General features: G+C 38.8%; 1 protein-coding gene across 1 annotated transcript in view; it reads left to right on the top strand.

Annotated features, from left to right (window-relative positions):
• LOC119410897 (probable G-protein coupled receptor 149) overlaps positions 1-11,749 on the top strand; it is a 20,494-nt gene extending 8,745 nt beyond the window's left edge. The window contains exons 4-6 of the mRNA XM_037677821.1: positions 588-1,084; positions 10,451-10,594; positions 11,231-11,749. Of these exons, the coding sequence (XP_037533749.1) occupies positions 588-1,084; positions 10,451-10,594; positions 11,231-11,749 (1,160 nt within the window). The remainder of the gene's footprint in view (positions 1-587; positions 1,085-10,450; positions 10,595-11,230) is intronic.
• The last annotated feature ends 3,715 nt before the right edge of the window (positions 11,750-15,464 follow it).

The following is a 15,464-nucleotide window of genomic DNA, read 5'->3' as shown; positions in this document are numbered from 1 at the left end:
TTGCCCTTTCCACCGTCAACTCCTCTGAGACAGTTTTGTTTGGTGGCTCCTCAGATTGAAGAAGTCCTTTGGTTGAAGGGTGAAACTTCTCAGCAAAAAAAGAAACCGTCCAGATGACCTGACTGAACATTGTTGGATTTTATAACTGGATTATTGAGCATGAACTTTGGTGTCAATGGCAAAAATGTTTTGACAGTCAGTTTGTTTGCAAAATATGTTGTGAACGAGCAAACGGATCTTAATGAAACTTCAAGAACAAAATTAACATTTGGAGGAACCTCAAGTTAATGTTAACTTGTTAACTCAACCCAAAAATGATTTTATAAATAAATTTTACATGTGTTGAGTTAAATTTGTGTGTGGTGCTAACTGACAGGCTTCCACATATTATATTCTGAGGACTAATACATTTCACAGGATCTCACAATATCACACAAGGTCATTTATGGTCATTTTATAACCAATACATTGTTTGTTTTTCTTAGTATAAGATGATTTTATTTTGAATCTCTGGCCTTTAATTCTTTATGCTATTTTGAGAAAACACTGAGAAACTCACTACCTGTTGTGTTCTGTCTTATTTACAGTGATGAAAAGGAAGTTTGAGTTCAACCTTTCCTTCCAACAAGGATATGGTGTCTACAAGTTATCACACGCCACCAAGTCTTACAGCAGCTCCCCCGTGGAGAAACCCAATTATCACAGCCTTTTCAACTGTGACTTCTCAAATCCCCGCCTTGACGCGCTGGAAAGTGGCGGCCTCTCCAGGCTTTGTCCCAACTTTGATTTCAGCACCTCGCCCCCAGTGGACAGCTCCTCTCAGTCGGGCCTCCTCTCAGAGGCCAGGGGAGGGGAAGCACAGGCTGACTGTCCTCCACTGCCTCACGAGAACCCCAAGGATGGTGAGGAGTTCCACCACGTCACCACACTGCCTTCTCACCGCCAGGAAAAGGAATTCAACCTGAACGACTCCTCGTCTGTGTTTGAAGGGCCAGAGAGGAGGCTGTCGCATGAGGAGTGTCGGAAAATTGAGCTGACGGACTGGGAGTGGTGCAGGAGTAAATCAGAGAGAACACCCAGACAGGTACAGAACCGTCTAAAGTAGCTCCTTCTACTAATGTCATGTTGAAGCGTTGCATGGAGCCATTTGTACGTGTCATTGAGTGCTTTATGGGTGTATTAATGAATATTTCCACGCATGTGTCTAATGTTTCCCTAAAGATATTATGGTGAGGTGATCACTTATGTGTGAACATAGTTTCAAGACTATTAAATGATTTCATTACATTCTGCTTAAAAATGAATTAAACCAGAGAAACCACGTTCTCTGTGACAGTGTCGAGTGCTGAATGACTTGGGTGGTGCTAGATGAAGAAGCTGAAAGTCAGTTGGTAAAGTTTAATTGAGAACTTTAGCTAAGAGCTAAAAACAAAACAAACTGCAGAATACTAACTAAAGGTTAAAAAAAAAACACTAGCTAAAAGTAGCAATAGGCTAGCTAAAAACAAAAGGAATCGGAATACTAGCAAAAGGCTTAATGTAGCAAAACAATGATTAAATGTTGCAAAGTACAAGCTAAAAGCTTAGAAGTGACAAAAGATTGGTTAAATGTAGCCAAATGGCGGCTACAATCTAAAAAAACAAACAAATGCTAACTACTCTTAGCTAGAAGCTAAGAGAAACAAGAGCATAGCTAAAACCTAAATGTAGCAAATTGGTAGCTGAAAGTAGCAAAATACTTGCTAAAGGCTAGCTGTAGCTAAAGGCTGGCTGAAAGCTAAAAGTATTAAAAGTCTAACTAAAACACTAAGTGTAGTAGGCCGATAATTAAAAATCTAAATGTGCAAAAAGGCTGGCTAAAAGCTACAAGAAGCAGAAAGGTAACAAATAACTAAAAGTAGCATATAGAGACAAAACAGAGCAGGTATGCTGAGGCAGATTTTTGACTTTTTTTTTATGCTATAAATACACGTACCTCTATTTATTTTAATGGGGAAATATTTGTAAATGTTGTAAAGTTTAATTTAAAGAAAATGTTGAAAGTTACAAAAAACAAAAGTCACACATCTCCTAAATTAATTGAACATTTTTATACAGGATTGGCTCAAAATAACACACAAAGCATGGAAAATAAGAAAACAAAAATAGCACCAAAAAAAAAAAAAAAATGGAAAAAATATTTTAAATGCTGAATCAGTATTCGCACGAGAATGTACATATGTTTTCACAAGACTTAAGGTTTGAAGCCTAAATAACCGCCGTACAAATATGTATTCAAGCTGTGACTTTCTGTTTTTTGCTTGGATTCACTTTAGCTCTTCTTCAGCTCTTTGATTCAGCCTTTTTAATATTTAAATTTAAATGAAAGACTGGATATGCCTGAGATTTAGATAACAAGGCTACCTTCTTTGCTCTCTTCTGCTCTGTTTTTTTCCTGCACGTCTTTGCATATCTGAAGCCTCGGCTCATTCTAAGTAATGGAGCAATTGATCAAAACGCTATCAGACGTCTCTCAGAGCTAAAAACTGCATTCATTACCCATCTAAAACTCCAAAATCTGACTTTCGCACCAGGCTCAGCTCGAATCATTGATTGAGTCTGCCGAGTTTCTTCAGGAGGGAGGAAGAATAACAGCAGATTTTTATAGATTCAGTGTTTTTTATTTTTATAAAAATTATAGCTCCTGTACTATTTTTTATAACAGAACATAAAACAAAATATATCAACAGATTCATTTTTGATTCAAATACAGGGAAGAACAGCTTGTCTGTTCAGTATGTTCTGCATTATGCACCGTTGTCTGTCTGGCAGCAGCCGAAGTTGTGCTCAGTCAATACTTAACTCTATTCAGTGGTAAAAAAAATAAATAAATAAAATAATAAAAAGCCAAAGAACACAAACAGTGAAGCTGAAGCAGGTTGCTGCAGGCGTTTGGAGAACCCTAATAAATTCTCAATCTCCTTTTGTCTTTGTTTTTGGTAGTGTTTGCTCTCGTAGGAACTGTCGACTGTCTGTCTTTTAGCAAAACATTTCATGACACACTGCATGGATTTTAATCAAACTTTCAGGAAATACTCACTGGATATACGTCTATAACTGATAACCTTTTGAAGCTAACAGTTCTAGATGCTTGTCACAGCCAGGTGACCTCCGAATACACACAAATCGCTATAATTTAGTCAGTTTATGAGATATTGATCTTAATTTTTGTGTGATTGTAGCCAAGAGTTATTACAACACATACTAGAAATCTTACTGTATGCGCAAGATCTCTGGTCAAAACTTTGATTGAAGTTTTAGAGTTAACTCTGTTTGTCTGTTACCAAAATATTTCATGAACTGCTTGATAGATTTTAATGAAACTTTCAGAATAAAATCATTGGATGTACAGCTGCAACTGTTTAACTTTTGGAGTCAAACCACACTCTGACGGATGATACAGCTCATCAACATTAATCAACACATGGAAAGCTATAACCCAACCAATTGTATAAATACCAAGCTAAATTTTAATGTGGTGAGAGTGATTCATGAAACATACCCTGATCATGATATTTCACAACATGGAATTGAGTATAATGCTATTTTTAAGGTTTTGACCAAAACGGCTACAGCTTGTGAAATGGTCTTAAAACTTTGCGAACAGTAGCAAGCCTTGTATCAGGTTTGGGTTAAATAACACGATGAGGCTGATTTTGGACTCACAATGTGGTAAAACAAACTTGCAGACAAAAAATCGTCAACATCTCTTTGTCTCATCTTTTTCTTCTTGGTTCCACGAGCTTGAAATGTTTCTGGCTTAAGAATCACCAGAGGGGACGAAGATTCACAGAGCGTGCAGCTTCAGCCGGGCTTTACCACTCAGTTTGCATCATGTATAACTCGAAGATGCTCACTGTTGACGTGTGTGTGTGTGTGTGGGGGGGGGGGGCGTCTGGCCTACTTCTGAGTTTCTTAGGAGAGAAGTGCGTCTATTATGTCTCCTCGGGGCTTATTCATTGATTGAAGTCTGAGGACGTGGAAGTACCGTGTGATGTATTTACAGAAAGAGAATTAAAGGCCTTGCAATTCTTGAAGGAATACATACATACAACCTTTCATGTCAAACGATCAGAATAAGATCAGCTTATGAGGCCAAGAAACCGAGTTGGGTAGCATGGTGGCTCAGCTGGTAGCGCTACTGCCTCTCAGTGAGAAGGTTGCTGGATCAAATCCCAGCCAGAGGGGCCTTTCTGCGTAGAGTTTGTATGTTATCTTCGTGCATGTGTGTGCCCACTGAGCAAGGAGACGTCTAAACAACGTCTTTTTAAAGTCGTTTTTGCACATCTAATTTTGGTCCCTTGCAGGTGCAGACTGTGACTCCAGATGACGTCTTTTTCCGACGTCCAATGGACGGTCAATATAGACGTATTTTCTACATCAAAATTTAACTTATTTTATTCACTTCAGATAATAATATATTTAGTAAGTGCTTCGTGTTGTCTTCATTGTATGTTCCCATGCAATGTTTAACACATTCACCCTCAGATGGATGTTGGCATGACTGTGGTTCAATCCCAGGACCTTCGGGTTTAGAGCCGGCTGATCTGCCGCTGCTCCATCTCTGTGCGGCTAACAAAGTTAAGGAAACAGTGTATTTGACCATCTATTGTGCAACAGGAAACTACTGACTACATATACTAGGTTTACAATTAAATCATCACCCCTTAAAGTTCACTAGAAACAGATGGACTAAGTTTTACAAATAAATCACTCCTTAATTTTTTTTTACTTTATCCTCTTTACTGGATTAACAGAAATAGCTTCGAGAGAAAATAGCAACAGTTGGTTTATGAATGAAGCCGTGCAAATTTATAATCATAAAAGAGTAACTGTGCAAAGTTACTCTTTTATGATTATAAATTATGATTGTAAATTTTATGGTTATAAAAATTATGATTCACTAAGGCACACCTGCACGTGTCTTGGATGTCTATACGACCTCCAAGTCCGACGTTCAAATATTCGACTTTATATCGACGTACAAGTGAGGTCATGGTTAGACGTCCAGAGTGGACCTTGTTTGCACGTCGTGGAGACGTCCAGAATTGGTCTAGACCGACGGACTCAATATAAGCGTGATCTGCACATCCATTCGACGTCTAATGTTTAGTGGGTGTATTTCCCACAGATAAATAACATGCATGTTAGGCTGATTGGTAACTCTAAATTGTTCCTGTGTGAGTGAGAGAGTGAATGGTTGTTTGTCTTCTTTGTCTCTATGTGTCCCTGTGATGGACTTGCGACCTGTCCAGGGTGTCCCCCGCCTCTCGCACAGTGACAGCTGGACATGGTAGACATGGAACAGGTAGTTGGAGTGAGGACAGAGGATGCAGAGGATGGAGAGAGATGGAGGAGGATGACTCACTGTGGCGACTCCTGAAGAAGGAAAAGCCGAAAGAAAAAGAAGAAAGAAGGAAAGATAAAAAATAAACTAAAGCATTTGCAAAGTCGTCTAAATCCACCCGACTGAATCTGACACAGTTTGTGATTCTCCTTGTCCGGGTCGTGTTTTGTTCCCTGTTAGCAGACCAAATGTCATTACCCAGAATCCTCTCCTCTTACTGTCAGAGCCTCTGGCCTTCAGCGTCCGAAGGGAGAGTTGGAATTAGAGCTTAAAGACGTGTTTACCCTCTCCGTGACATTCCACTCTGTTAGCGAGCGCAGGGCTCAAGGTGCTGTTCCCCCGAGGAGGGCTGAAGATCTAACGTGTAATCACATGTAAGGAGGCACCAAACCCATCCACTCTTCAGAGAATTCATCCACAGCTGCAAAATAAAGTGTTCAAGGGGGCCTTAGTGTATGGCTCACATGAAATATTGATATAAGCAGACATAAATATAAAACAACTAGATTAAAAGTGCTGCAACTGTGTCTGTGGTATATACTGTAGTAGCAAAGTAGGGGCTCAAAAAATGTGGAAAAGGCACAAAAATGAATTTTTATCACACGTCACTGAAAGGTTAACGCAGAGAAAAAAGGTTTTTAACCTGTGTGTGTTTGTGTATGTGTGTGTGTTCTTGTGTTTGTTCCCAAAATATCTCATAAACAACTGGTTGAAAGTTGATGAAACTTGCAGAACGCAATCACTGGTTGTACATCAACAACTGATTAATATTTGGAGCCAATCCAATTCAAGATGCCTGAAACAGCTGACTTTAGAAAACACAAACAATGCTATCATTCAGTCAGTTGTACAGATGGTGTGGTAACATGGGGTGTGGGTGATATGTAGAGTCATTTGCAACACATGCTACTCATTTCTGGAAATATCTGTGCAACATTTTGGCAGTAAGTGGGGGCGTCAACCCACTTTTGGCTATTAGCAAAATGTCTCGTGAAATACTAAACACATTTTAGTGAAACTTACAGGATGTTATCACTGGGTGTACATCTACAACTGATTGACATTTGGAGTCAATCCGATTTAAGATGGCTGCCACAGCTAATCAACATTACCTAACACAAATTTTGTATAGAAAGCTGGAATTCTCTCCCAATAATACAAAAAAGTTTTATTGTCTCATATTGCGAAGAGAAAAGGGGCAAATCGGAAATGGGATGCAAGATGACCATCGCCATATATATATACACACATAAATGTAAACTTTGTGAGCTGGATAACATTCAAAATAAGTAACAGGCCATCTGACTTTTTGGTTTGTGGCTGCATCTAGATGTAAAAAAGGTTCCTATCAAAAACTTTTTAAATTGCTGGTGGAATTTCCTTTGAATCCCAGCCCGGGTTTTTTTATTTTGCATACGTGGGTTTTCTCCGGACACTTCAGTTTCCTCCCACTGACCAAAAACATGCATGTTAGACTGATTGATAACTAAACTTTCCCTATGTGTGAGTGAGAGAGTGAATGTTTGTCTCGTTTGTCTTTATGTGTCCCTTTGATGGACTGGAGACCTGTCCATGGTGCCCCCTGCCTCTTGTACAGTGACTGCTGGGTATGGGCACCAGTGACCCCCTTGACCCAGAATGGAAGAAGCAGGTAAAGATAATGGATGGATGGATGGATGGATGGATGGATGGATGGATGGATGGATAGATGGATGATGGATGGATGGATGGATGGATGGATGGAAAAAGATTTGTGAGAAAGTCTTTACAGCTGCAAGAATACATTGAACATTTTCAACTGTACTAGCACATTCGAATGTCCTAAAGCACTCATTATTTACCAGCTTGGCTCAGAGATGGATGGAGCTGACGCCCGTTTCCTGTTGTCACTCAGCAAAAGGCAAGGTTCATCCTGAACAGATCACCAGTCCCTCCCTGGGCCACATAAAGACAAATAACCATTCGTTCTCACAGTCACGCTTAGAGCAGCCTGGAGCTGCCAATAAACCTAACATTCATGTTTTTGGACAGAGAGAGAAAACTCAGGAGCTTTTCACTGGGAGGCAGCAGGGCTAACACCTGATACAGCATCTGTGAAAACATGTCAGGAATAAAAATCCAGATTTTTGTGAGAATTTTTTTTAATTGGGTTCAAATTAAAAGTCCAGCATTCCTCAAAGGAATGTACATTGCTGCTGCCTTCCATGCCAGAGTTTTAGACTAAGATCCTCTTGTGTTGAGAAATGACTGAGTTGCAACCAGTTTTTTGTTGTTGACTCCAAATGTTGATCGGTTATAGATGTACATCCAATAACTTTTTTTTATTATTTATTCTATCCAGTGGTTCAAATTAGGGTTTAATGGGGTTAATGCTGAAATTATGAACAGAGGTTGAGCACAATGAGTAGCATTTGAAGTTAGTGTTGTGAATGAGTCTCCAAATTTTAGCACAATATCTGTAAAACTAATAGAACTGTAACAATGTTTGTGTGTTTTGAGTTCAGCTGGCTGTGACAGCCAGGCTTCAAATGGTCATCTGTTGTAAATATACATCTACTGGTTATTTCCTAAACAATATATAAGAATCTGTTCAGCAGCTCATAAGATATTTTGCTAACAGACAGACACAAGAGCACAACCAGACTGGCATGAGCAAAAAATAAATAAATAAATAAAAGATCACCCATTTGACTTTTGGTGGCAGCCGATGATCACGTTGTTTTCAGTTTGAAGACACTGCACCATGGTTCAAACAAAATACTCCAGACGTTTTTGTATATTTACATCTTTCTCATTTAGGTTCAACAGAACGTCAGCTTTGCGTTTTTACAGCGACATTGGTGTGTTTGTGGCATCGTACACATGTTCAGCTCAACAATGTGTGCCTTCTCTCCGCACAAAGTGATGTAAACATGATGGCAGAAGAAACAGACGCAGTCACGGAGAGCAAGGCACAGACATCACATTTGGTTCTGTTTTGCATCACAGACCCAATCAGATAACCACATTTAGCAAGCCTAAATAATTTATAGGTTTAATGAGACCTGCTGCAGGCTTCCCACTGATAGTTGTGACTCCTGCGGGTGATATGCACCATCTCAAACGCATTATCTTGGCAGAGAGACTCACTTTTAAGTAGTGTGTAATCGCTGCAAAAACACTAAAAACATAATGTAACGTGATCAAATATGAGTCATATAAATGCTGTAATGAAATATAAAAATGGCAAACGTATCAGGAGCCCAGAGTAAATGACTGATGCATGAAATAAATGCATTTATCTGTTTGAATAAAATGACTTAATGAAAATTTTTAATAGACGCTAATAAATTACCTATAGTCTTTTTGTGTTTTAATTTTAAACGTGAATGGCCTTGATTTCCTAACATCTCATTTCTGCAGCAGTGTCTGATTCATAAGGATTTAAAACATACACCTGATGAAGTAAACACATTCATCCCTCTTCTCCTCACATCACGACTCCGATCCAATCCCGGCTCAGACAGCAAGAATCAAGTGCAAAAGTGACCTTGGTATTGACGTAAAGGTTTAGACTCTGCTCCTGATGCACTAAGATGGCAGCGTGCATTTTGATTCGTCAGTGAAGAAGAACATTGTGAGGGATTTTTTTTTGTTGTTGTTGTTTTTGGTTTTGATAACTCAGTTCCAGAAAATGCTCTTAATATACAATTTGACTTTGTCTAAAGTCTAACTATGGTGTCATCATCAGTTCAAAGCCTGTGGGGGAGTTGAGTGGTGCAGTTATGTCTAAACTCGGACGTATACATAAATCCTTTAAAAGCCTCTCCTCATGAAATTAGCTTCTAAATATTAAAAAAACTGCATTTTTGTGAGAATTTAGTGTGAACCTTGAGCGCTGAATGACTGCTGAAACGTGTTTACCAAGCTGAAACTGACTCGGTGAACATAAAAGAAATAAAGTACTGACCAAAAACTTAAAGGAGCAAAAGATTTGTTATGAAATAAAATGGCAAAAAGTTGGCTAAAGATTTAAAGTAACAAATGGAATGTTAGAAGCATCAAAAAGCTAATTATTAAAAGTAGCACATTGCTAACTAAAGCATAAAAGCAAAGAAATGGCTAGAAGATAAAAATAACAAATGGCTTGTTATGGCTTCAAAAGGCCAACTACAAGCTAAAGCAGTAAAACACTAGCTAAAAGCCAAAATGAGCAAAACGCTGGATAAAAACTATGTAAAAATGCTAGTTCAAAACGAAAAGTAGCAAAATGTTGGCTAAAATCTAAAGTAGTTAAATGCCAGTGGAGAATAACAAAATACTACTTACAAGTAGTAAAATCTAGGCAAAATGTAAATGTATCAAATGCTAGCTGAAGGCAAAAAGTTTTACAAGGAAAGCTAAAAGCTAAAATAGCAAAAGACTAGCTCAAAAGTAAATTTAGCATAATAATATAAAAATAGAGCAAGTCTGCTCAAGCATATTTTAAATAGAGCTTTTTTTTAAAAAACGCATTTAAATTAACTCAGTTTATATGATGACAAATTCCAGTCGTATATATTTTGTGTTTGTAAGACTGTGTAGTTGTGAATTACTTTTTGTAACTTTGTAAAATAAAATGGCTGAGAATTTCTGCTTTGAGCATGTGTAGGTACATGGGTGTAGAAATGTTTGAATTTGTTAAAAATAATTATCCAAGATACATGCATAATTATATATACAACTGGAATTTGTGCCCATAAATGTATCTCTAGGAAAATATTTGTAATTCAAAGAGTTTGAAAACTCTAAATATTACAAAAAACCAAAAGGCATCTTTTGAATGAGCTGAGAATTTTAATATATGAATCGTTAAAGTTAATAGTGTGTAAAAACATACAGTACAGACAAATAAAATTAGAAAAACAATAACAGAAACACTAAATCATCATTCACATAATAATACAATTAACTATGACAATACTTCTACCAGTCCATAAGTCTGCTTTAACAGTAGTATATTAAAATTGTTCCTTTTGAGCCCACTGTTCCAGACACCGAGCAACTTCACCTGTTTTATCTCTTCTCTGTGTTTTTTCTTTGCAGAAGTCATCCGGTGGTCTGTCAATCCCTCTTTGTGCCTTTCAGGGCACTGTCTCTCTGCAAGCACCCACAGGCAAAACGCTCTCTCTTTCTACTTATGAGGTCAGCAGCGACGGACTCAAAATCTCCCCCAATAATGCCAAGAAGGTGATGACCTTTGCTCTGATCTCTTCTTCTTAACCTCTTTTTATCAGAACAGGCATCATATCTTATTTCATCACAATTCATTGAATAAACAGTTTGACATTTGGAATATGTGTATAAATATATTATGAGCTTAGGGAGCATCTTTCACTCTTCCATCTTAAATATACTTTATGCCAGAGATAGTCGAGCTAACTTGCAACGTTTTTGAATTGGAAATATATATATGACATCTTCAACCACAACATTAACTTAAAACTTACCTTTTACCCACTTAAAATAAAGTTTTTGAAATGGAAATCTATGGAATGATTAGAAACAATCTTACCTGTTGTAGATAGTTTTTACCAACTGGACGGATGAGCTAATGGCTTGCCTGAGCAAAGCAAAACCCCAATTGGATTGCTGTCATTTTAAAAATAGTCAATCTCAAAATGTTTTGGAAACTTTTACACAGCCATCAGCTTTATAAGAGATAATAGTTATTCATAACTTTCCAGTGAACCCCTTCAAACGATCTGAACTCCTCCTTTCTGATCTGAGCAACCAATATGATGAAATTTGACGAAGTACGTTTAAGTAACGAAAACTTGGATTCAACGTGTCACATGTTTTGAAATAAATGACTTTATTTTACAGGTGGAAGTGTATCGCTCCAAGTCGGTTGGTCATGAACCCAGTGCAGATGATGCAGCATCTGGAGGCCGACGCCAAGCTGGAGACACGAGCACCAGCTGTGTTGGGATGGGCATGGAGATCGGCGTGGGGATGGGAATCGGAGCCGGGGTAGGGGACACCAACGTAAAGATTCACCTGGAGGTCCTGGAAATCTGCGATAACGAGGAAGCCATGGACAGCGTCTCGATCATCTCAAACATCAGCCAGTCTTCTACCCACGCCCGCTCGCCGTCGCTGCGTTACTCGCGCCGGGAGAACCGCTTCGTCTCGTGCGACCTGGGCGAGACCGCATCCTACTCTCTGCTCATCCCCAGCAGCGGCAACACCGAGGCAGAGACCATCAATATCACTATTCCTGACACCGTGGAAGCCCACCGGCAGAACAGCCGACGACAGACGCAGGAGAGCTCAGGGTATCACGAGGATATACAGCTGCTAAATGAGGCTTACAGAAAGCAGGCGGGAGAGGAGGAAGAGTGACATATATTCACCAAAACAAGACGTGTACTGGGTGGGAGGGGGCGTTGAACTCAGGCAGATACGTCTGCAAGTCAAAAATCCCAATCATTCCACTTTTTTATTCATCACATTTTAAAAACGCAGAGGATTTTGCAAAGAGTCTGAACATGTATAATAGTGTTTGCCTCCTCTTGTTCTTCCTCTTCAGGTAATAATGATGAAAGCACACGCATCACTTCTCTGTACATTAGAGAAAAGGGCCAAAAGCTGGAAAAGGGCATCAGTGCATTAGTATTCCAGTCAATGCCTTTGACATATGGCAGCCTGTCACCGTGAGACAGATGCAGCAGGAGAAAAATTCACTTAGATGTCGAGGGGGAGGAGCAGCGCTCCGATCACGGGTCTGATTTGAAACGGCTCACGTGGACTACGTCACCGGTGACTCAGGCTGCAAGAGGAGGGGGCACCGGACCCATGTGTCTGACTCATTCATGCGTGTGTTGTGCATCAGGATGAGAGGATCTGGTGTGAGGCCAGACACACACGCACCCCCCCCCCCCCACACACACACACACACACACACACATCATAAGTATTTATGTTCCCTTGAGGTGAATGTGTTCATTTTACCGTAACTTGCAGTTTCCTTTAACCTCAACTGCTCTATCAAAACTTTCTGCACCAGTTAGGTTTCTACTATTTATTATTTAAAGGGACAGGTTGGATCTTTTTAAGTGAGGTTTTGTGAAAAGAACAAGAACAGTTATTATCTTACCTGGTGTAGATAGCTCTTTGAGCAGCCTCAGTTTGAAGGAATAGAGTTTAAGTAGCATCCGCCACTGAATAGCAAAAGTCAGGCAATAATGTTTTTGCCTGTGTCTTTCTGTGTGTGTGTGTGGGGGGGGGGGGGTTGTTTGTTACCAAGATATTGCATGAACCACTGGACAAATTTGAAAGTGGATGCACACATCTATGGTTGATTAACTTTTTGAGTCAACCTTAAAATGGCTACCACAGCACAATGACCTTAAAAACCACACACATGACTGTAACTCGCTCAGTTTTACTGACGCTGAGCTAAAATCTGGTGCAGTAGTAGTTGAGTCTATTCCCCAACACATATTGTGGGCACTAACAGGTTGTGCAACATATCTGATTATAATTAGACCAATAACTTTTGGAGTCATCTTCAGGTCTCTCTTGTAAATGAGTCCCCGAGGCTCAGTGGGATTAACTTGTATAAATAAATGTTGAATTATTTCCATTTTTGCCATGAACTTAGCAGCTATTTAAAATCCCTCAGAGAGGTCAAGGTCGAGAGCTTCAGATCTTTTTGCAAGGTGTTCCAGGAAACAGGAGTGGAGTAAGAGAAGGCCCTGTTGCCTACTTCAGTCCACACTGAGGGGATACTGCAGATAATGATGTCTTGAGAGCGCACGCTGTAGCTGCACTGATGACTTGACATGTAGGAGGAGATGTATGAAGGCAACAGACCAAGAAGTGCTCCAAAGATGAAAATGTACCAGTGAGAGAGTCTACGTGAAGTTAATGATAACCAATTGACCAGTGAATACTGTGTGCAATGATGAGTACGGTAGTTACAGCCAGTTATGAATCCTAGCGCACCATGACAGACAGCGTCCAACATCTGCAGGGTTCTTGCAGGAGCATTCATGTAAATAATGTTACCGTGGTCGATGGACGGAAGGAATGTAGCAGCTACAAGGCATTTCCTTGCATTTAGAGTTAGACCAGATCTATTTCAGAGAAATAAACTTGTAGGGTACTTGTCGGGTCAAGGGAAGTGAAACAGTACAGTTAGGCAAAACAATAAAATACAGTAGTCAATAACATTGCTGCATGGGACTGCCCAAAACATCATTTTAAAAGTTTGACCAAAATGTCTGCAACTCTATTAGTCAACGTAAGATGATTTAAGTGTACATATGTGGAATGAAAGGTGGCGGGTGATATGCATTCCCTTAAGCAATGCTAAGCTGTTTATTTCTAACTGTAGTGACAAGCAAATGGCTAGCTATAGTGAGGCTAAAACAATAAAAAGATTGTTGATGTATTAAAACAGCTACAATCTCGTAAGTGTTACAGCAGTTCATTCAAACACAAATTTTAAACCTTTCCACTGCTGTCAGTCATTTGCAAGTACAAATAGCAGCAGCGATAGCAGCAAGCTGTAGCATTTTCAGTGCAGTCTAGAGCACTTTAAGCAAAAATGTCATATTTTATGCCAAAATAACCATATAAAGTGAAATTGATGTCACTGTAAATGATTCTAAATTAGTGTTTGCATGAATGGCTGTAAAAAGTGTGAAATTTGAGTTATGTTAGGACAGCAGTAATCTATTTGGGTTTTAGTTTGCTCTCACTAGCAGTTATCTTTTCACTCTGATTGCACTCAGTTTCTTCCGAGACGATTCAAAGAGCAATCTCCAGCAGGTGAGATAATGATTGTTCATAACTTTTCCCCAGAACTCGCACGTCAAAAGATTTCAACAGCTGCTTTGGAGAGATTTGTATGCTGAACACTTTTCTGCCTTTTTTACACTCACTATAGTTGAGCTGAGCGGCTGCATATTTTACTTCATCAGGCAGCATGCAAACATTTTAGAGCCATTTTGTGGGATCATTTCTCTGTCCACTCAGTTTACTTCCCATCCGATCATTGAGCCCCTGGGACTTTTCCATAGCTGCAACAATTATGCACTCAGAAAAAAAGTCCTCTGTCAGTAGTGTGCATTCATCACAGTTTTGAGTCACTTCACAAACTGTAAAATTAAGAAGTATTTATCATTTTTAGTATAAACATTATTAGTTTAATGCACATTTCTATGTATTTATGTGTGTAAACAACAGAAACACTGATGTAGAGTAACATAAAAAATATATGTGTATTTATTTCTATGCTGTTTCCAGTATTTATTTATTTATTTTTAGCTCAGTTCATTGCCATGTCTTCACTGAGTGGACTTCAGTTGCACACTTTTGAATCACTGCCTCCGCTGCAGCAGCCCCCATTCTCCTGAAGACTGTCTGTTATTAAAGATTCATGCCAGGAAATTGCCTCTATTAGTTTTGAAATGTATTCCTATTTCAAGAGTTCGTTGGGCAAAATGTGTAAGAAAATAATGTAGAAGCTAAAGGGAATATTGATGAATGTAAGTGCTGCATTCACTGTCGATCGTTTCAGCTGTTCACTGTGCCACAAGTTGCCAGAGCTATAGTGCGTCTCCTCTGCAGCGGTTAAATATTCTTACCATTTGTGTATTCTCGGTGTTATACAATTTATTTTGTCATCATGTATCCCTACAGAGCACATGATTAATAAACTGTTAATTGTTTAGGTTTTTTTTTTTTTTTTTTTTTTTTTGCAGTTATTAGCTTGTGTTTGCTTTTTTAACACCAATTTGTCATTTTTCTGAATATATTTGATGACATAAAAACTTCTGAAATAGATTCCTTTATCAGGTAGCAAAGAAAATGGAGACCTATTCAGGTGGGCTTTATATTCGTTGTATTTTTATTTGTTTGCATATTTCTGTGTACAGCAGATAAATGAAAAATTCAAGTTTTTGGATAGGAGGGAAAAACTAGAAACTATATAACCAGAAGCAAAATGCAACTGATGACAAAAACATAACTAAAGCTGTCAAGTGATGTGAATATCTGACTGTGTTTTGTATTTTATTCTGATTCAAAAACTTATATTGATATGATGAAA

This window comes from Nematolebias whitei, chromosome 6 (assembly GCF_014905685.2).
Source record: "Nematolebias whitei isolate Nwh7 chromosome 6, NemWhi1, whole genome shotgun sequence".
Classification (NCBI taxonomy): Eukaryota; Metazoa; Chordata; class Actinopteri; order Cyprinodontiformes; family Rivulidae; genus Nematolebias; species Nematolebias whitei.
The sequence above is the reverse complement of the archived record's forward strand: the minus strand, read 5'-3'. Positions and strand labels throughout refer to the sequence as shown.